Source organism: Oikopleura dioica, chromosome 2 (assembly GCF_907165135.1).
Source record: "Oikopleura dioica chromosome 2, OKI2018_I68_1.0, whole genome shotgun sequence".
NCBI lineage: Eukaryota > Metazoa > Chordata > Appendicularia > Copelata > Oikopleuridae > Oikopleura > Oikopleura dioica.
Window position 1 is genome coordinate 7,345,457 of NC_137292.1, and position 21,776 is coordinate 7,367,232.

A 21,776-nucleotide genomic window follows, 5' to 3' on the forward strand; every position below is an offset into this window, starting at 1 on the left:
AGAAGAAGAAGCTGTTGTTGTAAGTTTGTGTTCTTGGGAGGAGTCGATTGATGTGGTTCCATTGAGTTTTTCCGATTATATATTATTTTTTGAGGGCGCTATTTACGCATTGATCTGGTTAGAGCATCACACTTCGGGGCATGTGAAGAAAATTCTCAAATAAGGAAGCAATACATATTCTTTAAAATCTTACTCCACCATGATATGATTTTCCTTTGCTCGATTTTTTCGGCTAATAACTACTATAATAACCAATTTTTTCATGATAAAATTCTACATCAATTTATTCTACTACTCATAAGACTGTCCTTCTCCACGGAATTCTCTAGTAATTCTCTAGCTCTGGTCTCTCTTCAAAACGCATGATTCTTTCGCCTTTTTCTAGAGAATTCCGTGGAAAGGGACACTCTTACGAGTATTTCGATATATTCTAGGTCATAATTTCCACAAACAAAGCGTGCTAAGTCCAAAAGTTTCCGGCGCAGGGTATCTTTTTTTTGTCGCTGCTTATCATCTCTGTCTCCACAGGAGATCAGCCTCTGCCGCGCATACCCGTAGTAGATGTGTTTGATGCTAAATAGTGCTAATAGCACGCGCAAAGAAAATAAAGCCACTCGCCCCGGGGAGCATCACACATCAGATCAGAGCTTTCTACCCATCTAGGCGAAGCACAAGCGGTGGTTTTGTTGCGGCAAAATTTACCGAAAGCGAACCAAGGTAAAATTGAAAATTGCCAATTTTTGGAAAGCCGAATTTCCAACGATATAATAACGTCCTTTTCGCCAAATTTGACTCATTTTCAATATAAAAAATAATAAATTTACGAAATTTCGGATTCAAATAAGCCGTTTTTCACATCAATTATCGATGGAAACTAAAAATTGAAAAAAAAAATTAATAATTTCAGAAGCTGTGCGCGTCAAAACGTAATGGTCGCAAAAGACTCCGGTAAAAAGTAAGAAAAGTGTCTCCGTTTATCCATTCCTAAACATGCTTAAAAAAGAGGGAATACGAATCCAATTAATTCGTGGCTTTTGCGCGCGATGGGGCTGTGTCAGTCGAAGAAGAGGAGTTTGGAGGAAAAGTTAACCGCGAAGAGGTAACAACGTGCATCCATCTTTGAGCGCGATAAATTTTTGAGATTCACGACTGGCAGGATTGACAAATTTATGGGGTCCTTTCCGCGCCCCATTTTTAGTCTAAAGGGTTGAAACTTTGTTCTAGTGAGCATCTTGACGAGCGAGAGCTTGTTGAAAGTTGGCTGGATACGCTTCAAAGAGCGCAAAGCGACGATGAGAAATTTATCCTTTACAAAATCCTCGTCGGCTTCTTTGAGAACCGTGGTCATTTCTGGAACATGGCCGGCTACGCGCAGAAACAATTCGACCTGGTGCGCAACTCAGTGAACAAGGAGCATTTGTTGTGTGGAAGTCTAAACCTCGCGCGTGCAAAGCTCTTTTTGGGCGATCACTCAGAAGCTGCCAAAATGGCCAACTACGTCAGTACCAGAACACGTTTTTGCCACATTAGCAACTCTATTTTCAGAGTCTCAGCATGTTGGAAAACATCGACTTGAATGCGGTAAATTATCGGTTCAAGGAAAGAGTTTTTTAATTAATAATAAGACTCATCAGAAAAACCTTCTCAGAATTTCAAAAATGACCTCTGCGCTGGAACTGGTTAAAATTAAAAAAGCTCTTTTGTTAGGTCGATGCACTACTTACTGCTGGAGGAGCAAATATCGGATGCTCACGGTACATTCACTCGTCTTACTCATCTATGTATTTTATAGATATTCCATAGCTTTGGGACATCTTGATGCAGCGTTGAGGCTTAGCCATATGTACTCCGACAAAGTGACTGAAGCTTTAACATGTTGCCTTCTTTCTCAGCTCTATTTCCAGCTGCGGGACGACGGGAAGGGAACATTCTACCCCATGAAGGTAAAATTCGAAGTTCAAAGCCAAGTTTCAGAGACCAATTTTCAAGGCTGACTCGCTCCTGGCCCGCTTTGGCGAGCAATGGGACGAAAAGTCCAAATGCACAATCATGCTGTCGATGGCGTATGCTGAGCGAAAGGTAGGTAAAAAATATCGAGGCGAGGAGAGGGATGAAAAGGCATCTGAAATGATTCTAGAGCAAAAAGCTTGATTCTGCAATGGCTCGATGCGAGGAAGCGATGGCAATTGCACATGAATCGAATGATAGAGCTACTCAAGCACATACGATTCTCTGCTTTGCGGATATTCATCGACAGCGTATGGATAATGATGCTGCTATTCCAAGGTGGAGGAAGTCGTTTTAGCTTGCTTTCAAAAAGTCCTCTAGGTACAAAGCGGCGCTGAAGATGTTCCAAGACAACGGAGATTCTATGGGAAAACTAAGAGCTCAAATTGGGCTTGCAAAATGCCTTGTCTTCAAAAAAGACCAACGAGAAGCTTCCCACTTTTATCAACTCGCTGTTGCTACCTGCCATCAAACTGAAAATAAGGTACCATGAATACAAGACCATTTAATGATCATATCTCCAAGAGCTACGCAATCAAAATTTACGAAGATCTGATCATCATCGAGACTCACAACAATCTCGTGTCCAATATCGAGCGGTACACATCTTTGCTTCGCCAGGCGTTGAAGGAGATGAAAGTCAAGTGTGGGGCATGTCTGGGTCTGGAAAAAAGACCAGACTTAATTGAGTAATCATTCCTTTTAGAATACATTGGCGACGAGTCGACTCAATTAGAGGCACTGAACTGTACTCATTTCTTCCACACGGATTGCGTCCAAGGAGGAATTTCCGTCTGCAGATGTTGCCAGCAGAACGTCCACGATCTAAGGCCCATCAACTAAAAAGCTATTTTCCATGTTCAAATCAAATTTTTACCGCGCATTCGACTGAGCACTGCTTTACAACTTTAAATTCAATAAATTGATAAATCTTTCATTGTCCGAGAATTTTCTGTTACAAGCGATAATTCATTATAAAACTCATTATTACTCCAATCGCTGTCAGAAAGTCGGGTTCCAGCCAAAAAGTTATGATGAGTTCTAAAACGTGGCCAGCGAAGGAGCCGAACCGCGATCGGACAAGTGCGCATCTCATTAGGTCCGGAAGCAGACGTCTCTCTTACTTCATTCTTTGAGAAGCCATTTTTTATATTCCAATCTATCTTTTTATACGTATTTTTTCACCATGAAAGTCGTGAGTTTCTGGCTCGCCGCGCTCTTGGAAGCGCAGAAAGTAGATAAAGGACCAACAAGAGGACCTCGCGGAAGAGGGCGAAAACTTCAAGAGCTTCAAGCACTGTATCAATCGCAGCTGAAACAGAATCAATCGAGAATTTTGGAAAGAGCTTCAGAACTCGAGGAAGACAGCGAGTTATCCAGAGCGCTTTCATTTTCCTTCCTTGAGCAATTTTCCAAGGTAGCCATTTTTCAACCCTTTTTGGTTCTTATTCCTTCAGTACAAAGCCTGGCGTGAATCAGCCCGAGACTCGAACAACGATTTGTTCATTTCGTTCGATGACAACCGTGATATGATCATCCAACAACTCGACCATCACCTGGCAGCTTCTCAAGATTCCCCTTACGACAAGCTTCCGAACTACGACCAGCTCCTGGAGTACGGCTGCTATTGCAACTTGCTCGATCAAAAGATAACTCAAGGACAAGGAGACCCAGTTGATGAGATTGACGAGGCTTGCCGCGCTTGGAGAAGATGCTCTTATTGTTGAGTTCATAAAACATTTTCCGCTTTATAGCAATATTTTAAAACTAGAATGCTGAACTCTAAAAGCACTAGAATCGATGATGTCGACTGCGAGCCACTGCACACTCCCTATCAGCTTTTCTTTGATTACGAAGCGAACATGTATAACTGCGATAAGAATATTGACAATCCTTGCGCTAGGAAAGGGTCCGGAAAATCTCCAGCTTCATATATAAATTCATCAATTTTTACCCTGAAATAGAAACGCCTGTTCATGTGATGGAGAGCTGGCCCTGCGGTTAGCAGAGCTCGCGCCTATGTTCGACGAGAGAGTATTAACGATCATTACGAAAAATTCTCATAATTCCATTTTCAGTTCAGTAAATCAGGCGGATTCGACAGGAAGCAGTGTCAGTGGAAACTGAGAACAGGACCAAATCCTCCAGATGAATGCTGTGGAAGCTATCCAAATAGGTAAGAGATCTAAGAAATGCGTGGAGGAAATGCGTAAATGGATCTTGTGTGGGGAAACAATTGAATCAATTAATTCTAATTATGCTAAATGATTCGTTAAGATTTCCTTACAACACCAATTTCGGTGACCAGAGATGCTGTAAGAACGATGTATACAGACCAAATGAGGGACAATGCTGCGTGAAGGGCCGCGTAACGACTTGCTCATTTTGAGCCTTTTTGAGACCTTTTTATACCTTTTTATACACGAAAAATAAAACGCTTGTGATTTTCATTGATGGAATATTTATTAATTATTGCACAGCAGTGAAAGTTTAAGATGATGAATCTGACGATTGGTAAGGTAAGTTGAGAAGTTAGAAATCAAGGTAAGTACGCGTCGGGATATAAACATAAAAAGGCTCAATCTTATGTAAAGAGCCGTTGGAGGTTATTGGCCTTGTAGTCGGTTCTGAGCTTGACGAAATTGTGAAGCACATTCTTGTCCAGATTTGCGAGCTGATCTCCAGTGCAGACTTGTCTGAGATTCTCTGGAACAGCAATCAACAGGTTGCACAAAGCATGGAGGGTGTCGAACTTGGAATCAACGAGAACAGAGTTGAGCGATTTTGCGGCAGTTCTGTATTCTTTTATGTCGCAGATGGCCAGCATTCCACCCATGGAGGAAAATTGGAAAGCTAAAGGAAAATATATGACTTGCAAACTTTTCGAAATAAACCTTGAAGATGGTCATAAATGAGCGTGTAGAATTTTCCACCTAAGGCAGTTAGGATCATATCAATATTTTCGCCATCAAGATGCTTTTTCATAGAAGAAATGACCTTGTGGAGGTATTCGACTGCTTTTCGACACGCTGGGGTGGCTTGAGAGGCGAGCTCGTCAGACAGGAAGTCATTCCGTTTTTGCTCAGATTTTAGGATGTTCTTAGCGAAGCCGATTGCCGACGTAATCGTCTTCTCCAGAGCATTATCCATAGTACTCTCCATCGCGTCTTTCATGGCTTTCCTAGCCTGGACGGCTTCTGCGTGAATAGGACTCTGCGCAGTCAAGGGCAAAAGATCATCGTTGAATTGCTTTTCAAACAAGTGCCACACTGTATTTGCTTCTTGGACGAGCAGAAACATGGACATATCTGGCTCTGCCTTTGGCTCAGCAGCTGGCGCCTGGCTCAGGCCAAGATCAATCGCGTACTGGACCTGGGCTCGGCAAACTGTGCTGTGTAAAAACCTGTCACAGGTCCTGTTTCCTGTTTTTGGGGAACCTGTCTGAGTACCTGTGTAAAATCGGGTAATAATTTGGGCCTGTCCTGTGTACCTGTGTAAAATTGGGGGATAAATTTTTCTTTTGCTGTCCCTGTTCCTGTTTCTGTCTTAAACAGGCCTGTGTTTCCCGCTCAGGTCCTGACCATAGACAGGTTCCTGTGTAACCAGGTCAGGAACTGCATAAGTCAGGGAAAATGTATAAAGAAATCAATAGCGAAAGACGAGAAAAAGAGTACAATAATCAAAATTACCGATAAATTCGCGTCTTTTTGTTTCTTTGTAATATTTTTTCTCAGAAATTTCCTGTTTTTTTGTCCTGTCACAGGGCCTGTTTCCTGTTTTCTGGCCCGCTCAGACCTGTTCAGGCAGGCCCTGACCTGTGTAACCTGTTTGATAAGCTGTGTGAAAAAACCTGTCTGAGTACCTGTCTAAAATCAGGATATTTTTGCTTCCTGACCTGTGTACCTGTGTAAAATATGGGACAGAATTTTTTTTTCCTGTTCCTGTGTCTGTTCCTGACACAGTTTGCCGAGCCCAGGTACTGGACATGTTGCTTGATCAAAAACTCCAAAAGTATGTTGAAAATCTTCAACCCATTCTCAGCAATCGAATTGGTTGGAGAAAGCATTCCGCAACGTCTAAATGCCGAGTGGGTCTCTTGCAAGACGGAAGCAGCAAGCTCCTCGGAAATTAGAATTTCAACCTTGCGGTTGTCAGAGCCGAATATTGACCCGACTTTTGATGCCATTTCGGAGCCCAAGCCGCGTTTCTCGTGACCTTGGCGTTCGTAATAACGATCAAGGAGCTCTTTTGACCTCTTTTTGAGGAACATTTCTTCATCAGAAAGATAACTGTAAATAGAATGCGGACTGTAGAAGATGAGTAATCGTTAGCTAAACACTCAGATACACAAATCCAGCATAGAATGGACATAAAATCACTGAATGGCGTCTCTGAATGTCTGACTAAAGAATTCTCAAGGGTTTCAAACTTTCTCTACGGTATGCAAAAATTTGCAATAAAACTAGTCTCATCGGATGAAATCGAATTTGTGATGAGCGAATTCGTCGGCCGCAAATTATGTCCTGCGCGGTGTATTGCTCCGGGGGACAAAATAAAAATTTATCTTGTCGCATACGCAGCTGAATTATGCCACTTTCCGATTTCCGCTTCAATTTGGCGGTGAGCGACAAAGAGTGTGATGGATATCGGGGCGCCTTCAGGTGGGCCCCCTTCGATGTTCCATATGAGTTGAGACATGTGTGGTGATAAGAATAACATGGCAATAAATAGAAAACAGCGCATCCTTTCCTAGAGATAAAGTCGTCGAAGACGGATCGTTGAAGCTTCTTCGTGAATGTCGAATCTTTGTAAGAGTTTTATAGTGTTAGCTGATGATATTTTGTATGAAAATAATAAACTCTTTCCTGATCCAGGTCGGTGTTTACTCAGAGCTGCAGAGAGCGTTGATGTCTTCTCGTACAACTTATGACATTCCGATAGATAGAGCTCCAAGTTCTTTCTTTTCAGCGGGTCAAGTTTTCCATGAATGTACTCTCCCAATTGATTGTCGTAGCAGCTCTGGATCAGTTTCCCCAGCACTTGTTCTGGCGAGTTGAACACCTTCGAAATCTGCGGCGATTTTCCATCGATGAGCTGCGTTATTTGCTCAAAAATACTTTCATCCGCTTCGATTTGCTTCAGCGCTTCTTCCACATACGCATCCACGCAGAGCTGATAGTTCTGGTAGCGACTGAGTGCAGAGTTTGAAATGCTCGCAAATGCTCGCGAGCGAAAAGAGCGAGAGCAAAAATTTATCATTGCTCTGAGAGCAGGGGAGCGGGAGCATGAAAATGAGTTGGCTCGAGAGCCAAAAGAGCACGAGCACAAATTTGAACCCGCTCGCGAGCGCAGAGAGCACGAGCGCATATGTCAGAAATGCTCGGGAGCTAGACGAGCGGGAGCGGCTGCTCTCGTGCTCGCCATGGAATTGACTCACGAGCGGCTCGCGAGCAAAATTAAAAGAGTAATTTTTTTGCATAATTATTCACTTTCATAAATAAATTTCTTTGAGGATCTATTTTTGGTGTTTTCGTATGTATATTCGTTATGTAAGCTTCATTAGGGCCGTAATCTCGGCAGCAGAATGCGAAAAGCCGAGAGTAAACAGATAAAACATGCCCACCGCGAGGTGCTAACTCCTGTGACAGAGACTCATATGGAATTAGTCACGGGGCCGCCGAATCATTTTAGGCCCTTGAAAGCTGCTCGCGAGTCAGTTTTTTCAGCTCGAGAGCCGATCGAGCGAGAGCACAATTCGACCAGTGCTCGAGAGCCAAGAGAGCGAGAGCGCGAAATGAAATGCGCTCGCGAGCGCAAAGAGCGCGAACTCTGAAATAAATGTGCTCGGGAGCACAAAGAGCATCATGCTCGTGCTCGCTCGCTCTCAAGTGAGCCGCTCGCGAGTCACGAAAATTTCAAACTCTGACTGAGTGTCTCGGCAGTGAGCTGCATTTGCTCGATGTCGTTGTTTTCTCCTGCAGAGCGGAATTTGTTGAGCAGTTCTTTTTCGACTTTTTTGTATTGGTTGAGGATCGAGAGTTTTACTTCTTGGAAGTTTGAGTCTAAAATTCATTGATGAAAAAAGCGTCTTATTGAAATCATTCGTGACAGATTTTATATTTACCAGGGAGCTCTTGGGCAATAAGATGCAGTTTTCTGACGACATCAGCGGTTTCGTTGATTCTGTGTGGATTCGTAAGAACATCTTGATCGAGGGAAACAAAATTAAACCTACCCAATGCTGTAATTATTCAGCACGAGACCAGAATTAACGCTAAATTATTGAAATGCATTCACCATATAGACAATCATATGATATGATTAATATCGTATCGTATTTATCATATATAATATAATGTTGTGTGTTTTCGTCGTTTCCTGAATTTACATTTCCCGAAAGAAATTCAGAAAAATAGCCCATCAATCGCTGCGCATCCGCGGCATGCTCTCTCGGCGTGTTGACCCCTTCCAGCTGTTCACCAAGATGGACAACTCTCGCGGCAACGGCGGATATGCGCTCCTCCAGATCTTGGAAACTCTGGAAAGCCTGCTGCTGATGACGCTGAAGTTCTTGAATCCTCTCAGCATGGCGTTTTCCACTGCTGCGCAAGTCGGCCTCCAGCTTTTGGGATTTTTTCTCCAGTTTTGAGTCCAAAAGTCGAAGTTCTAAAAAATGTCTCTAGAACATTGCTGAATATAGGGTTGTTTTTTAAAAAGTAAATCAGTTTTGAAAAGATGCCCGGAGCGCCGGAAAAAGGAAAAGTATTCAATAAAATCTAGTTTTTTTCTACAAAAGAAAAAGATTTAAAGCTCGTATATTCGTAATAAAATCTGCGTAATTGAATATTCTAACGGAAGCCACGCCAAATATAGTGCACCAAAATGCCATCTGGCGAGAAACAATTCGAAAAGAAACAAGATGCCAAAAACTTTACACTGATTATCACATAAATCCACATAAAAAGATTCACAATATTACAGGTAAACTCATCCTAACCACTACACAGTAATGATTCGAATTCAGGCAAGCCTAACTCGTTACACGATACCGCTGAGGGTGAAGAAGATCCTAATTTTTTGCATATTATGAGAGAAATCCGCGTCGAGCCAAGAAAAAAGTACGAGTTTCCCGTCACTGAGAGCCAAGAAATTGGCTGGGAGTCGCGGCCCCTTCTAGATGGCAACACTAACAGTAAGTTGAAATCCTTCATAACTAAAAACAAACGGTAACCTTAGACTTTGCATGGAATGATGATCGACTTCGTTTCCCTGTGGCTAATACTGACATTTCAAAGTACAAAGACGCCGAGTGGAAGATCAAGGAACAAATGAAAATCAATCAAGGCTAGGACTTTTTTAATTGTTGCTCTCCGAAACTGTAAATAAAAACGATACTCCCTTATCAAGAAACAGTAAAGACTGAAATGTTCAACAAAGACAATTCAGCCTTCATAATAACTTTACCTTGAATATGATTGGAAAACTCATCGAACAGAACTTGTGGATCGAAAGTAGTTTCCGAAGACGCGCCACTTCGCCAGGCCAGCCTTTCTTTTATGAGTTGACATTTCGACTGGCGAGAAAATAAAGATACAGCTTACATTAGCGTCATTTCTAACGCTTTCCATAAACTTTGTGGAACAAAGAGTAACTTCGTCAGAAAGGCTCAAGATCGACGACGGACCCGGTTAAACTTATAAAATGAGCTAAGAAAATCAATAATCAAATGACTGTAACTTTTCCTATGTACTGATCAACATCAAACGGATTATTCTCCGACTCATCGAAAATCTCCACATTCGACATGCTAAAAATCAATGTTTTCAACACATTCATCAGTCATAAGAAGAAATCGCTTTGGACTGACACTTTTTCCGGACACGAATGGTTTTAATTTTTATTTCGAATAGGGTGTTTTTGGTTTGGTAAGTTTTCCAAACAATAAATAAGGAATAATTTACTAGTTATTTTGAACATGGATTTTTCAAGTCTTCCGGAGCAGATTTTGTTTTTTCATAAATTTAAGTTTTCTTTTCACTGTTTAGTAGTGCTGCTTGTTGCCGACTTCAAGGCCGAGACCAGACTTGAGGAAGTTTCGGGATCGCATTCGGTTGGCTCCAACGTCGAAGCCGTCGCAGGCACCGTACGCGGCCTGGACGAAATCAGCGTCGTACATGTACTTGTCGACAGCAGACTCGATGTCGGTCTTGCTGACACGGGCAATGTTGGAAGTGATAGTCTTCAAAGATTGCTAGAAAAAGGTATGAGGAGAAGTTTGAATTTCAAACTTTGAAAGGTGTTTTCATAGGGAGAAGGCCCTCTGAGACACTCTTCATAAATCTACAGCAAGCATTGACTTACTCCCTGAGCAACAAGATCAGCCTCAGTGGTTGGGTTGGAGTACTTCTGGTAGAGCTTGAGAATGGCCTTGTTCTTAGCAGCCTCGATCTCGTGTTCTCTGAATTCAATTATATCGCATGGAAATGATAAAATTTCTTACTTGAGTCCCTTCCACATTCGTTTCATTTCTCGCTGCATCTGGTAGAGAACACCCATTCCTCGGGTGGCGATTTCGATGTAACCGTGAGCACCAGCGTAGGCCTTTGGCACATGAGCGTACATGCCGAAGAGACCGCAGTCAGAGTGGGTGGTAAGCTTACCCTTGAAGGAAACGATGTCTTCGGAGTTCAAGTGTCGGGTGTGGCCGCCCTAGAACAAATAGAATGGAAGATATGAGGGAAGATTTACCTCTTCGACTCGTCGGATAGGTCGCTCAGCAGAGTAGAACTTCATAAGTGGGTTGGAAGAGTGCTGAGCATGCTGGATGGCGTTGTTGTACTCGCCAGCGACCTGGGCAAGGACCTGGAAGACAGCAGTCTCTCTAGAAAACGGTTCGGAAGAGAAAAATGGGAACTTGAATAACCGAGGTCGGTCAGAGCCGGGGACGTAGAAACCAAGTCGGAACCAGCAGTCTTCTTCGAAATCGTTACGGTCCTTGAGCTGGTTTCCGTGGAATTGGCAGGGCTCGTTGGGAGCAACTCGGCCAGCCTAAAAACATGGAAATACTGTCTGGCAGATGGGGTTTCCCAGACAAGACGTAGATTGTGTTGAAATCAAATAGTCTTTATCATAAATTATGAAGTCTGTTTCAGACATGGAATTTTTTTACTGTCTTGGAAAAGGATGGATGAACTTACATTGGTGGCGATTTGGCCAGCGATAGCGCAGAGTTCGTCGTGGTTGACGTCTCCGGTGCCGACGATGGTGAGGTTGGAGCCGGCAAGGGCTTCTCGTCGGAAGGAGAGGACCTCCTCGGCGGAGGTCTCGTTGATACCAGAGGTGGTTCCGTAGGGAGAGGCGGAGAGACCAGAGAGCTAGAGAAAATTAGATAGTGAAGGTTGAGATAGTAAAGAAATTACCATGAAGCCAGACATGTGAGCGTAGTCCTCGCAGACAACCTCTTTGTTAGCAGCAACGGCGTTGAGAGCAGAGAGAGCATGAGCTCGATCAGCATCAGTGACAGCGTCAGCGCCAATGGCAGAAACGAGCTGCTCAGCGAATGCAGCGGCGTTACCAGGGACGGTGGTGCCGAAGACGCCGGATCGCTCCCGCTCGAGGTAAGAGGAAACGTTGGTGTTGCCAGCCTCGAGGTTGTTGAGCGTGACCGATCGGTTGAGAGTGGTCTGGGAAGAGGCGGTCTCGTTGCGAGAGCCACAGCCAGAGACGGCACCGACGACAGCGAGTGGCGAAGATGATGGGTTGGTGACCACGGTGACACCGTTGGAGAGGGTGCTCTTGGTCAAGTTTCGGATCGAGTTCAGTGCCCTCATCTGAAATCAATGAAGAATGAGGAAGTGAAGAGGATTATCAGTTGAATAAATAAAATATCAGGATTGTAAGTAGTAGAATTATTGCAGTATCTTTTTTGATGATTTGGCGAATGAAATTGATTTCCTATTGAAGAAATTTGTCGCGCGGATTGACGGGCTTCGGTGGTTCAACAGGAGGATTCTAAATGAAGAAATTAGATCAGTGCTTTTTTTCAGGAGAATAGTTAATAAAGAAATAGTTATTATTTCAAGGGCATCTGTACTCAACGGATGCTCATTTCGAATTTCACCGCTTATTTTCGTAAATAGCCAAACAAAGATGTATTAGAAAATCACCGGAAATATGATTTTGTGGAAATTAAGATTGGATAAGCATTGAGCAAGAGGGGCGCGCGAATTCACGAAGATCACGAAATTTTACGGTAAGATTCGCACAACTCGACCGAGAAAATCTATTCGAAGAATCTTCGAGAAAGTAGCATGATGTAAAAAATTTAGTTTTATCAAGGCTTTATCCTTGTTCTTTTGAATTACCTGTTGTGGAGGAGGTGGAGATGGATTCATGAACCAGCGCTGTATCAGAATAATTACAGTGACAGCCACAGCAGTAGACGCCATCGAATCGACATAATATTTATACTTTTGATAGAACGACTCTTTTGGAACTTCTGCAGCTGACTCTTCTTTCGGGATTTGATTCTTTCTATTTTTTCGCGGCGGCGTTCGAATTGGCCGATTTCGTAAAACCGATGAAATCGAAACTCGCCGGAAGGAGTTGTTGATGATAGTTCTTGACATTCTTGAGCAGCTTTTATCGAAGGAATCGTCGCATTTGTATTCTCTACTACGCGCGTTTTCGTTCTCTCGGGCCAGATCTAAATAAGAAATTTGACCAATGAGCGCGCGCGGCCGCAAGTTGCAAGAATTTGCTTCGCTCCAAAGATTCTAGATTTTCTTGAGACGATTTGAGAGATTTCTATGACTCATGCTAGGCAAACAGAATTTTTGAATGCGTTTTAAATTGATAATTAACGATATCTATTTACAAAATTAGTGATCCCCAGCTGCGAGGATATACCGTAAATAATACGATATAATATGTTTTATCTTACCAATGAGTCTTCAAAGATGACTTTGAAGAATTAAACTACGAATTAAACGATAAACTTGAGCTTTATTATTGGAGAATTCATTCTAGAACTTTCTGAAGTCTATCAGCATTGATGTCGCTTCATCATCATTTTTTCCTCCTAATAAATTGGCAGACCGGGCTGATCCGGCTCTGAAGTATCAGAAAAGCTGCAAGAACTGGACCAGAAACAGTACACATCAATCATTGTCAAAGGCTACTTTATTTACTTTGAAGAACTTTCAATTTCCGAATAAAGATTTCTACACTCTGTGCGGTTTCTGCCAGTAGCTTTTCGACCCCCTCGCCACTCGTTGCGCCTTGTTGTACGTTGACGGAAACATCTTCTTCAATACCCGCCACGTTTGCATTTCCTGGAGATAGTCGAGTCCCTGGCGAATCTTCGGATCCGGCGAGTGATCGGAAAGGTTGTTTCGCCACTTGTTCAGGGCGCTTTTGTAAATTGGCTGTGAGATCTGATCTGTTGACGGCTCTAAAAAGGGTTGAAAAGCAAAAGCGGTTGGATTCATCTGAACCGTTGGGCGCGACTTTAATCTGGTCCATTCCAGAGGTATGATCCAGCATCATCGGGTGGAAATCCTCGCCAATAAACTTCATCGTTTTCCTCATCACAGTTTCCGTCGACAGAACCAAGTCCTCGTACAGAACCATGATGCAGTTTCCCTTGCCCCTGTGCGCTCCATTTTCTCTCTTATTCGAAGGTCAACCTCGTCTCAACTAGAAATCGCAATCAAGGATGAACCCTTTCCCATTCGTTTCGTTGGCATTGAGAAAGCATGAATCTCATGTTTCTATTCCAGTTGGAAAAGATCGACTCCAAGCTGTCGTTGTCGACGCCTGAAATTGTGATGTTCCTAGTTCTCAGGCTGTTCGCAATCGCACGCGGGTCCCGGATCATCAAAACGTATTTTGAGTTTGGAAACATATTCGGCAATGACAGAAGATTCATTTGTCGGAGAACGAACGGATCTAGCAGCAAATACATTACAGAGCTGAAACAGCCAGATTTACCTTTGTTGCACATTTGCGGAGCGGCCCGATCGTGTTCCACGATGACCTTGAGGACAAATTCGGCAACGAGCGCGTCATACATCGCGGTACTCAAGCCCGAATCGGCCATTCGCTGAAAGTATGATCAATTTGACCTTGACGTTCAAGCGTTGAACACGCGAAACTAATCTCTACCGGGCAATAAATCAAGTCTTTATTCTCCTTCACAAAGAAAGGCCTTTGCGAACTTTCTCTTCCATGATTTCACTTTTTACCTTTGTGTTGCGCATTTGAGCCCATCTGGAGATAAATTGAGGAATCACGTGGGTCTCCGGGCTGATTGAGTATTTAGGGTATTTTCAAGAGCAAGGTCTCTTACCCACAGCGGATATTCTCATTGATCTCGATCAAAATTCGCATCAAAGTCGTTCCAGAGCGAGGAAATCCACCAACGAAAACGATCGGGTGATTCTTGTCGTATCGATAGCCATCTTTCTCTTATTCACGGTTCTACAGTATTTTCTCGCGAAACGATCAAGAATAATAAGACCGTTTCTATAATGAATTCTCTTCCAGCACATTCACAAGTACTATCACTATTCAACACCAACGACGAAGAGCTACTAGAACTGCTCTGCGAGTGGATACTGTTACTCGAGCTCTGGTCAGTAGCATGCGCTACTATTGCCAGAAAAATACTTTTCAAAATCATAAAATCGCAAAATCTAGATTGTTCGAGGAAGGAATTTTTCAAGGGGCTTCAAGGAGCAAAAGGGACGATATTTATTTATTCGCCAAAGTTTGTATTTGCGCTCAAGTCTGGACACCCAAAGTTTTCCTCAAAAAGGAAGTCTGGCTTTGCGATTGATTTGACGCTTTTTGAATGAAGAGTCGACGGATTCAAAAAGAGGAGAGTATGTATTTCAGTGAAGGCAAGTTTGTAGAAAAATGTGAAAATGTGAGCAGGAAAGTTGTCAGTCTTCATTCACGCGTCTTCGTTTTTTCGCGCTTTCTTCAAGTGCATTAGTGACATCTACTTGATTTCTATGTCTGCTGGTCCCTGGAAACGCTCTTGAAATACGATTATAATTTAAAGGGATGTAAGAGGCTTACTTGGAACGGACGCACTTGACTCGGAACTTATGGAACTTGCTGTGAACCTCTTCAGAAAAAATATCCTCAGCTGTGTACATACTGACAGACTTGGTTTCTGGAGCGAATCCATCATCGTAGATATCTTCGTCGGTCTTTTCTGACTGCTGGAATTCATCTGATGTCGACAGTCGCTAAATTAATCATATAAAAGTGCTCTTAGAGGTGTGATGTTTACCATAGTCACGTAATATTTCTTCGGCATCCTTGGCATGGCTCTCATCTTGGCGGTCATAGATGTTAGCAACTTTGTAACTGCTTTTTTCAAATCAGTCTGTTCATTTTTATCAAATTTGATTGGCTCATTATCATCCTTCATCTGGAAGCAGAGGGAGCTATCCTTGACAATGAACTTGAACATCTCAAAAATAGTAGTTTCCGGCTTGCCCTTCTCTGAGTAAAATGCCAGTATGATGGTATTGAGGAAGCCCTTTTCGATGTACTCGAAGATCTTCTTGAGCCAGATGCTCACTTGACGCGCGGTGCAACTGTCTTCTATTTCCGCAGCGTACGGGTTCAAAACCTAGAAAATCTATCTAGCTTGCCTGAGTCTTCAAACCTTACCTTGACAGTAATATCATCGCACCTTCGGTCAACGAACAGGTTCTCTTCCAACCTGAGTCGATGCCTGCAAACATGCGAGAATCCAACAGCAACAAGCTTTTTTATTAGTCTGCGTGAAGCTGCGATCGTATCTGTTTTCTCTTTGAAGAGAAAATTTTGCTCTGTCGCGACTTCGTTTCGATATTTCTGACGCTGCATTGTTAAAAAAATTCTAAGGCAACTGAGGAGACATTGTTTTCCAGGCTTTTTTCTATGATGATTCTAGAAACTGGTGCCCTGCTTTGACAAATAGATCGATTTCGGACGAGAAGGAAAGTGAGTCCTTGTTGATTTCAAAAACGATTTTCGCGATTGTTTTGAACTATATTCTTGTTTCGTGTTTTTGTGATCAGTAAATATATATATTTTAACGAGTTTTTCATGTTTGTGATAAGAAAAATGGTTATGAAGGTAAGTTCAGTGTAAATTGAGGTATTTCAATGATGAGATTTTGTTACGCGCAAGAAGTTTTCAATGAGAGTTAGTTTGGGGTACCAGAAGAGTTTTGGGGTTGTGTCTACAGCGGTTTTGAGAAGGTGGAAGTAATAAATAGTATAGAAAGAAGTGTCTTTGGAGGATTGTCTGGCTAGGTTTGATGAGCCATGGCGGCGCCAGAGGCAGGATTCCGACTCAGCTGAAGACGCAGGCGATTTCCTGATTGTTGGATCGCGGCGAGCACGGCCTGGCTCTGCATCTCGTTACACCTACCAATCGTCAGTAAAGACAGGAAATAAATTGATAGGCTAACCTTATGTTGTTGATTTGAAGTATGCGATCAAATGGCAGGACTCCAGCGCGCGCGGCAGGACCGTCCGGCTTGATCGAGTTAACAAAAACACCTTGTTCGTCTACGCCATCAGAAACTGAGAAACCAAAAGTTCCAAGTTCAAGATCCTTGAAGACGATCGCACGGAGGTTTTCTTTATATCCAGCGGTTGCTACAGAGCGTAAGTCCCTGATGACATCATCTAAAAACCCCTTATGAAACATATTATGTATTGATGGCAACGATACCTAAAAATTCACTAGTTTCACTTGGTGCGCGCTCGGGAAATTGCTTCGAATTCGTGTTGCCTTCCCAATTGCTCTCGTCGCTACTTCGGTCTTCTTCTTGATAAAGATGCGGTTGACGATGTTTGACATCTCTGACTCTATGGGCGGATCGCGCGCGGCTCATTTTACTCCTTGTCTCTTTCTCTTCCAAGTCAATATTTCGAATTTCATTACGGCGCTCGCGACCTAATGCTCGATCACGGCTGCCATCTCTACTTCCAAATCTAAGAAAAAAGGATTGAAGGGTGAAATGATGGAGTAAATCTTTACCTGCTACTAGCTCTCATTCTGCGGCTATCCTGTGACCTAGAGCGCGGCAATCTCCTCGCTGAAATGTTGTCCATCGATTCGAAGTTTCTCTGGAAATCGAAATCAACGAAGAGAACAGTAATTTGTGATTTATTGGACAAATAATGTGAAATGACATGGATATGGCGTGTGACGATAAATGAATTACCTTGAGGATGGAGAATTCTAGTGGAACACTGTTATTAACGTTTGTGAGTGAAGACTTGGTTAGTAGGTTGAGTGAGGCGGAATGTGAGAGGCCGAGGCCCATGGTGAGATTTTGTAGACTTGCCTGCGGGATGTGCCTGTCCGAGAGCGCGCGGTCCCGACCCGGCAGCCGCGCCAGGGAGCCGAATTCATTCGACCTTCGCTCTGATGCACGATGCCGAGGGTTGCCCAGTGTGTGACTGAAATATCTCGGTTGAATCTCTTTGAATCAAGTTTTCAGTAAAGGACCTTGAAAAGTTAGGATTGCGGCTGTTAGGCTGCCTAGCTTTGCCATGATTCGATGACGAGTTCTGACTGAGTTCCGAATTGCCTGACTCCCAACTCTCCACGGCCGAGTCGTGGGACTTGTTATTCCTGAAATGATAATTTCACGAATTAGCAACCACCACCAAAATAAGCTTGCAGCTTCAACCGCAGGACTTACGGAGTATGGTATCTCTGGAAGCGCGTTTGCTCATTATCAGATGCTTCCTCTGCTATTCTCTCGTCGAACAGCGCTCCTTGAGTTTAAAAGTTACGGATTTAGACTAGCGCACGCCTGTACCTGTGGAAAGAGGTTGATTTGAACTTGATGGCTTCATCTCATCTTTTTCTATCTTTAATTTTAGTACATCACTTGATCTCATAAGCTAAAAAGAACGGTTATTATCTAAATAAAAGTCTTTTTTTATTAACCTCGATGCATTGTTGAAGCGTTTTCGTTTTACAAGAAGTTCCGTTGATAGATAAAATTTTGTCACCCTTTTGAATAGCTCGTGTTCTTTCGGCAATGCCGCCAGGAGTCAGGTTGGAAACATAAATCGGGTCAAATGGATCGTCCGAGCCCGTTATCGTAATACCTTCGATTTACGAGAAATGTCAGTAATTGATGACAATGATGGGTTTACCTAGCGGGCCGCCGTTACCCTTGAGCTCAACAGTAAAACATAATCCTGTTTCTTCTTCATCCTCTTTTCGTATTTTTAATCTGACCAGTTCTCCTGTGTTTTTCAAGAGCTGAATTGCATCTGATATCGTACAATGATCGAGTTTATGATTGTTGATCGCTAAAAGCTTATCTCCCGCAGCCAAACTGCCTGTCCGATGAGCCACAGATCCAGGAATAATATTCGAAATCGCAAGAGGCTCGCCAAATATTCTATTTCGCGGCGCAGAAACTTCAATTCCAAGACTTTTCACAAGGATAACCTACAGTAACTAGGCCTATCAAAAGGCGACAGTTTCCTGGAGCCACTTTTTCGAATAGTGGCGCCCTACCTTCTCGTTCAGAGCGATTACATGATCATAAAAGTGGACGCTAATTGGCGCGATTTCGTCGGTTACCCTTTTCCTTTGATGTGACTTCCTGTGCAACTTGAGCGTGAACTCGCCCGATGTCGGTACAACAGCGTCGGCAATGTCAAATTCGACCTCGATCTTGACCCGTCCTCGATCAGCGGAGTCCATGAGCATCTGATTTGCCTCGTCTGGGCCCATTTCCTCGAGAGGGACATCGTTCAGTCGTAAAATCCTGTCTCCGGCCTGGAACACTGCCGCCTCATCTGCCGCGCTACCTTCGTCAATCGACTCAATCAGCTTGGGCCCACCCATGAAGTCGCAAGTGGCGAAAACACCGGCAGAAATGTTGATTCCAAAGCTTGTCCGGGGCTCGCACTCGAGCGTACGGCAGAATGTTTCCTGGTGGTTCACTTTGACGAGTGCTCGAAAATATGGTACTAGCGGCCAGTCGGAAAATTTAATAAGATCATCGACACAATTAATCTTGCAAATACGGTCTAGTAAAATCGTTTTACGTTTCCGACTACACACTTGAGCTTGTAAGGGGTCATTTAATACACTGAACATGAGTCAAGTTGTTTCTTGTTGAGCACTGGCCTTGATTTGGCTGCGCGTAGGGGTCGAATGACGCCACGGACATTTGCGAGAGGCCGGATTTCAACTTGCGCCCGCGCATTCTTGAGAAGGTGTTTGATTTCGAGCTCAGCATCGTTCCGGAGCGCGAGAAGGTGCCAGTGTTCAGATGACTGTAGCTAGTACCAGGGCCTATCGATGGTGTGTACCTGCCAGGATATCCGATACTTTTAGGACCTTCAATAGATAGTCGAACGTGACTAACTGGCAGAATTTCCAATTTGATTTGATCGCTAGGGGACGAGAGCAACCTTGTCGCATCATCAAGCGTGAGTTGTTCAACGTGATGACCATCAATTCGAATCACCTGATCACCAACATGTAATGCTCCGCAGCGATCGGCAATACTGGCCGCCACGATTTCAGAAATGACGATTACGTGTCTGTGGTTAATCACAGTTACGCTCAAATTGACTCCCAAATTGGATCCGGGCGGCTTTGCTACTTCAATAGACAGCGGCCCCTTGGCGTTTTGAACTTGATCGACTATTTGAGCCGAGTACTGGACGGTGAAAACCTCCTCGCGATCGATAATGGCGAGGGCCTCGTCGAGGGTGCAACTGTCCAGCCGGTTGTTGCCCGCAGCGACCATTCTGTCGCCCACTTTGATTGGAGTATTCGCATCGCAAAGGGACCCAGGGCGAATGAACGAGACAACAAGAGGGCGGGTCTTCATCGGATCTTCTTTATTCACGCCGCCTCTTAGAACGATGCCACGGCCAGAGCCTGGGACGTCGTCGCGTGGCAAATTGACAGTGACAATCTTTTGGACTTGATGGGGCGAAGGTGGAAATGTAGGAGGCAGCTCATAGTCGATGCCCAGGTTGAGTACGTTGCCCACGTTTTTCAACAAGTTAATAATGTCGTCATGCTTCAGTCGGCTTGTATTGATCCCATTCACCGAAGAGATGATGTCGCCGACTTGGAGCAAGTCGCAGCGCGAGGCCAACCCGCCAGCGCGCAAGTGCTCCACTCGCGCCATCGACAGCTTATCGAGCCCGCCAGCGATTGTCAACCCCAGTGGCTCATCTGAGTCCTTCACAAGCCTAAAGCCAACTTTCAGTATCTTTTCAACGGGTTTAGCATTGATGTACAAAAAAATTAATTGACCCAAATGGTGATTATTCTTTCAGCAAAAATCTTACTAGAATTATTTTCGACCAAGTAAATTTTCAAAAAATCGCCTTACCTAACAGTTGTGCTGCCTTTAATTTCTTCTGGAAGAAGACTCTCCAGAGGCACCAATTGCTGCTCATAATTAGGAAGCGGACTTTGACTGCGCTTGGATCGGTGATTCTTGGAGCCAAGACAATAAAAATTCTTCAGAGGCATTTCTTTGAGCCACTCGTCAAGTGATCGGCAACATTCTAAAGAATTCTCTTTCTCAAATTGAAAAGAAAGAAAGTAAAAAAGACGGGGAGTAAAAATTACGGTGGATTAAGCGTGCGTGCTCCAGATGTAGCTTGGTGATTTGAGAAAATTATGGGGGTTGAACGAAACGATGAACAAAATCAAACGGCGGATCATTATGAGATTAACGATGAATTATGCGTTGTAATGAGTATAGCGCTCGTGAAAAACCGTAAAATGAGCTTTTGTTGGCATTTTGAAAAAGTACGCTTGAATAACGAAATTCAAAGGATCTTTCGAATGAATTTTTTCTATAATTAAAAATTTGAAAGAATTTAACTTTTGAACTTGTCAAAGTACTCAATAAACGCTCTTTTATTTACGATCGATTCAAGAGCTAAGTTAATTTTTGATGATGACAAATTAGACACAGAAACATTGATACAAGGTACTTCTGATTATTACCTTCTGATTCCTCTTTTCTTTAAAAAAATCTCTTTATTCTTCGGTACAAGGCTCTCTAGTAAGTGAGTGTATATTTCTTTTTCTGAATCCTAGTCTAGCTGCAAGATTTTTCTGACACCTCAGCTCAGGGTTTTCAAGGTGAGCGTACTGTTTGTGAGATTTTGAAAAAAAATTTCAACGCTCGTGCTCACTCGAAAATAAACGGCAACCTGGGGGAAACAATGCCCCGGCGCCAGAGTTAAAATTACTCAAGCCAAGAGATGCGTGTCGCCCCCATCTGGACGTCATGATCAAGAGAGAAAAGGTAAACCCGCGGAAATTTCAATTTCCTCAAAATGGTCCTTGATCAAAAGACTCAAGTACCGTTTGGAGAAGCTCCTTTGATAGAAAACTAGACCAAGGGCCAAAATGTTATTCAAAACAAAAATACGATTCCCATGAAATTCGAAAAGAACTTGATGAGAATTTATTCGAAATCAAGGAAGAATTCCTTAGAATAAAAACTATTCCAAAAACTCCACGCTTTATTAGTAAACGTAAAAACAATTCAAGAAATGAGTAAGTTAATTATGCTTAGGTATGCGTTCAAAAGACCACAAGCGAAAATCGCTTCCTCCTTGGTTGTTACTTTCGTTTTTTTTCTTTACCTCTCATTAAATCTCCCGTTTCAGAACCACTGTTTCCTTCCTCTCATGTAAAAAGCTCGTCAGACATAAAATAATATAAATCTATTCAGGTGACTTTGAAAA

At 43.2% G+C, this 21,776-nt stretch overlaps 8 protein-coding genes and 1 non-coding gene across 10 annotated transcripts; 4 read left to right on the forward strand and 5 right to left on the reverse strand.

Annotated features, from left to right (window-relative positions):
• Positions 1–337: 337 nt before the first annotated feature.
• On the forward strand, positions 338–457 carry LOC145700876 (U5 spliceosomal RNA). Its single transcript, XR_014134244.1, has one exon. It is a non-coding gene; the product is annotated as a U5 spliceosomal RNA (small nuclear RNA).
• A 134-nt stretch (positions 458–591) lies between these two features.
• Positions 592–2,907, forward strand: LOC145696710 (43 kDa receptor-associated protein of the synapse-like). Its single transcript, XM_081773791.1, has 12 exons — positions 592–717; positions 911–955; positions 1,004–1,099; positions 1,225–1,498; positions 1,546–1,597; positions 1,706–1,754; positions 1,793–1,943; positions 1,990–2,079; positions 2,138–2,286; positions 2,329–2,491; positions 2,533–2,668; positions 2,714–2,907. The coding sequence occupies exons 2-12, from the start codon at positions 930–932 to the stop codon at positions 2,848–2,850; spliced, it is 1,323 nt and encodes a 440-aa protein (XP_081629917.1). The 5' UTR covers positions 592–717; positions 911–929; the 3' UTR covers positions 2,851–2,907.
• Positions 2,908–3,157: 250 nt separating this feature from the next.
• LOC145696978 (uncharacterized) lies at positions 3,158–4,457 on the forward strand. 2 transcript variants are annotated; one of them, XM_081774112.1, is made up of 5 exons: positions 3,158–3,424; positions 3,465–3,907; positions 3,969–4,041; positions 4,086–4,183; positions 4,285–4,457. In XM_081774112.1, exons 2-5 carry the CDS (start codon positions 3,780–3,782, stop codon positions 4,394–4,396), a joined length of 411 nt encoding a protein of 136 aa, XP_081630238.1. In that variant the 5' UTR covers positions 3,158–3,424; positions 3,465–3,779; the 3' UTR covers positions 4,397–4,457. The 2 variants fall into 2 exon arrangements, with proteins under 2 accessions (XP_081630238.1, XP_081630237.1); XM_081774111.1 differs by lacking the exons at positions 3,969–4,041; positions 4,086–4,183; positions 4,285–4,457.
• LOC145697995 (exocyst complex component 5-like) lies at positions 4,458–9,813 on the reverse strand. Its single transcript, XM_081775201.1, has 9 exons — positions 9,750–9,813; positions 9,472–9,558; positions 8,386–8,673; positions 8,132–8,212; positions 7,932–8,069; positions 6,780–7,196; positions 5,984–6,330; positions 4,902–5,370; positions 4,458–4,860 (listed from the first exon to the last, which is right to left on the reverse strand). The coding sequence occupies exons 1-9, from the start codon at positions 9,811–9,813 to the stop codon at positions 4,592–4,594; spliced, it is 2,160 nt and encodes a 719-aa protein (XP_081631327.1). The 3' UTR covers positions 4,458–4,591.
• LOC145696990 (cilia- and flagella-associated protein 144-like) lies at positions 8,844–9,385 on the forward strand. The gene is made up of 3 exons (XM_081774128.1): positions 8,844–8,988; positions 9,032–9,199; positions 9,244–9,385. Exons 2-3 carry the CDS (start codon positions 9,094–9,096, stop codon positions 9,354–9,356), a joined length of 219 nt encoding a protein of 72 aa, XP_081630254.1. The 5' UTR covers positions 8,844–8,988; positions 9,032–9,093; the 3' UTR covers positions 9,357–9,385.
• Positions 9,814–9,886: 73 nt separating the features above from the next.
• On the reverse strand, positions 9,887–11,858 carry LOC145696952 (cytochrome b-c1 complex subunit 1, mitochondrial-like). Its single transcript, XM_081774073.1, has 7 exons — positions 11,427–11,858; positions 11,205–11,381; positions 10,931–11,055; positions 10,756–10,888; positions 10,508–10,716; positions 10,369–10,465; positions 9,887–10,258 (listed from the first exon to the last, which is right to left on the reverse strand). Exons 1-7 carry the CDS (start codon positions 11,835–11,837, stop codon positions 10,049–10,051), a joined length of 1,362 nt encoding a protein of 453 aa, XP_081630199.1. The 5' UTR covers positions 11,838–11,858; the 3' UTR covers positions 9,887–10,048.
• A 1,331-nt stretch (positions 11,859–13,189) lies between these two features.
• On the reverse strand, positions 13,190–14,475 carry LOC145699268 (putative protein-tyrosine sulfotransferase). Its single transcript, XM_081776529.1, has 5 exons — positions 14,357–14,475; positions 14,253–14,313; positions 13,999–14,110; positions 13,503–13,956; positions 13,190–13,459 (listed from the first exon to the last, which is right to left on the reverse strand). Exons 1-4 carry the CDS (start codon positions 14,395–14,397, stop codon positions 13,718–13,720), a joined length of 453 nt encoding a protein of 150 aa, XP_081632655.1. The 5' UTR covers positions 14,398–14,475; the 3' UTR covers positions 13,190–13,459; positions 13,503–13,717.
• Positions 14,476–14,909: 434 nt separating this feature from the next.
• LOC145699476 (HORMA domain-containing protein 1-like) lies at positions 14,910–15,897 on the reverse strand. The gene is made up of 4 exons (XM_081776749.1): positions 15,694–15,897; positions 15,308–15,652; positions 15,091–15,263; positions 14,910–15,048 (listed from the first exon to the last, which is right to left on the reverse strand). The coding sequence occupies exons 1-4, from the start codon at positions 15,889–15,891 to the stop codon at positions 14,952–14,954; spliced, it is 813 nt and encodes a 270-aa protein (XP_081632875.1). The 5' UTR covers positions 15,892–15,897; the 3' UTR covers positions 14,910–14,951.
• A 148-nt stretch (positions 15,898–16,045) lies between these two features.
• Positions 16,046–21,751, reverse strand: LOC145696286 (glutamate receptor-interacting protein 1-like). The gene is made up of 14 exons (XM_081773294.1): positions 21,675–21,751; positions 20,402–20,579; positions 19,177–20,258; positions 18,644–18,989; positions 18,189–18,472; positions 17,977–18,140; positions 17,846–17,930; positions 17,726–17,801; positions 17,530–17,655; positions 17,243–17,480; positions 17,056–17,144; positions 16,747–17,009; positions 16,481–16,700; positions 16,046–16,436 (listed from the first exon to the last, which is right to left on the reverse strand). The coding sequence occupies exons 1-14, from the start codon at positions 21,679–21,681 to the stop codon at positions 16,319–16,321; spliced, it is 3,276 nt and encodes a 1,091-aa protein (XP_081629420.1). The 5' UTR covers positions 21,682–21,751; the 3' UTR covers positions 16,046–16,318.
• Between the last annotated feature and the right edge of the window lie 25 nt (positions 21,752–21,776).

Coding starts and splice junctions, on each gene's coding strand:
- LOC145696286 (XM_081773294.1), bottom strand. Junction 17,802..17,845: donor AAATCAACCTCTTTCCACAG/GTACAGGCGTGC, acceptor TTTAAACTCAAG/GAGCGCTGTTCGACGAGAGA. Junction 17,481..17,529: donor CGCAATCCTAACTTTTCAAG/GTCCTTTACTGA, acceptor GAGATATTTCAG/TCACACACTGGGCAACCCTC.
- LOC145696978 (XM_081774111.1), top strand. CDS start 3,194: ATGAAAGTCGTGAGTTTCTGGCTCGCCGCGCTCTTGGAAGCGCAGAAA. Junction 3,425..3,464: donor TCCTTGAGCAATTTTCCAAG/GTAGCCATTTTT, acceptor TTATTCCTTCAG/TACAAAGCCTGGCGTGAATC.
- LOC145699268 (XM_081776529.1), bottom strand. CDS start 14,397: ATGCGAATTTTGATCGAGATCAATGAGAATATCCGCTGTGG. Junction 14,111..14,252: donor CTCAAATGCGCAACACAAAG/GTAAAAAGTGAA, acceptor TCATACTTTCAG/CGAATGGCCGATTCGGGCTT. Junction 13,957..13,998: donor TCCGCAAATGTGCAACAAAG/GTAAATCTGGCT, acceptor ATTTGCTGCTAG/ATCCGTTCGTTCTCCGACAA.
- LOC145699476 (XM_081776749.1), bottom strand. CDS start 15,891: ATGCAGCGTCAGAAATATCGAAACGAAGTCGCGACAGAGCAAAATTTT. Junction 15,653..15,693: donor GCGATGATATTACTGTCAAG/GTAAGGTTTGAA, acceptor TAGATTTTCTAG/GTTTTGAACCCGTACGCTGC. Junction 15,264..15,307: donor AGAAATATTACGTGACTATG/GTAAACATCACA, acceptor TGATTAATTTAG/CGACTGTCGACATCAGATGA.
- LOC145696990 (XM_081774128.1), top strand. CDS start 9,094: ATGAGAGAAATCCGCGTCGAGCCAAGAAAAAAGTACGAGTTTCCCGTC. Junction 9,200..9,243: donor TCTAGATGGCAACACTAACA/GTAAGTTGAAAT, acceptor CGGTAACCTTAG/ACTTTGCATGGAATGATGAT.
- LOC145696952 (XM_081774073.1), bottom strand. CDS start 11,837: ATGAGGGCACTGAACTCGATCCGAAACTTGACCAAGAGCACCCTCTCC. Junction 10,889..10,930: donor CCCGGCTCTGACCGACCTCG/GTTATTCAAGTT, acceptor ACCGTTTTCTAG/AGAGACTGCTGTCTTCCAGG. Junction 10,466..10,507: donor CGAATGTGGAAGGGACTCAA/GTAAGAAATTTT, acceptor AATTGAATTCAG/AGAACACGAGATCGAGGCTG.
- LOC145697995 (XM_081775201.1), bottom strand. CDS start 9,813: ATGTCGAATGTGGAGATTTTCGATGAGTCGGAGAATAATCCGTTTGAT. Junction 9,559..9,749: donor TGATGTTGATCAGTACATAG/GAAAAGTTACAG, acceptor AACTCATAAAAG/AAAGGCTGGCCTGGCGAAGT. Junction 8,213..8,385: donor TTCGGGAAATGTAAATTCAG/GAAACGACGAAA, acceptor CCCTCGATCAAG/ATGTTCTTACGAATCCACAC.
- LOC145696710 (XM_081773791.1), top strand. CDS start 930: ATGGTCGCAAAAGACTCCGGTAAAAA. Junction 1,499..1,545: donor CTGCCAAAATGGCCAACTAC/GTCAGTACCAGA, acceptor CTCTATTTTCAG/AGTCTCAGCATGTTGGAAAA. Junction 2,080..2,137: donor TGGCGTATGCTGAGCGAAAG/GTAGGTAAAAAA, acceptor AAATGATTCTAG/AGCAAAAAGCTTGATTCTGC.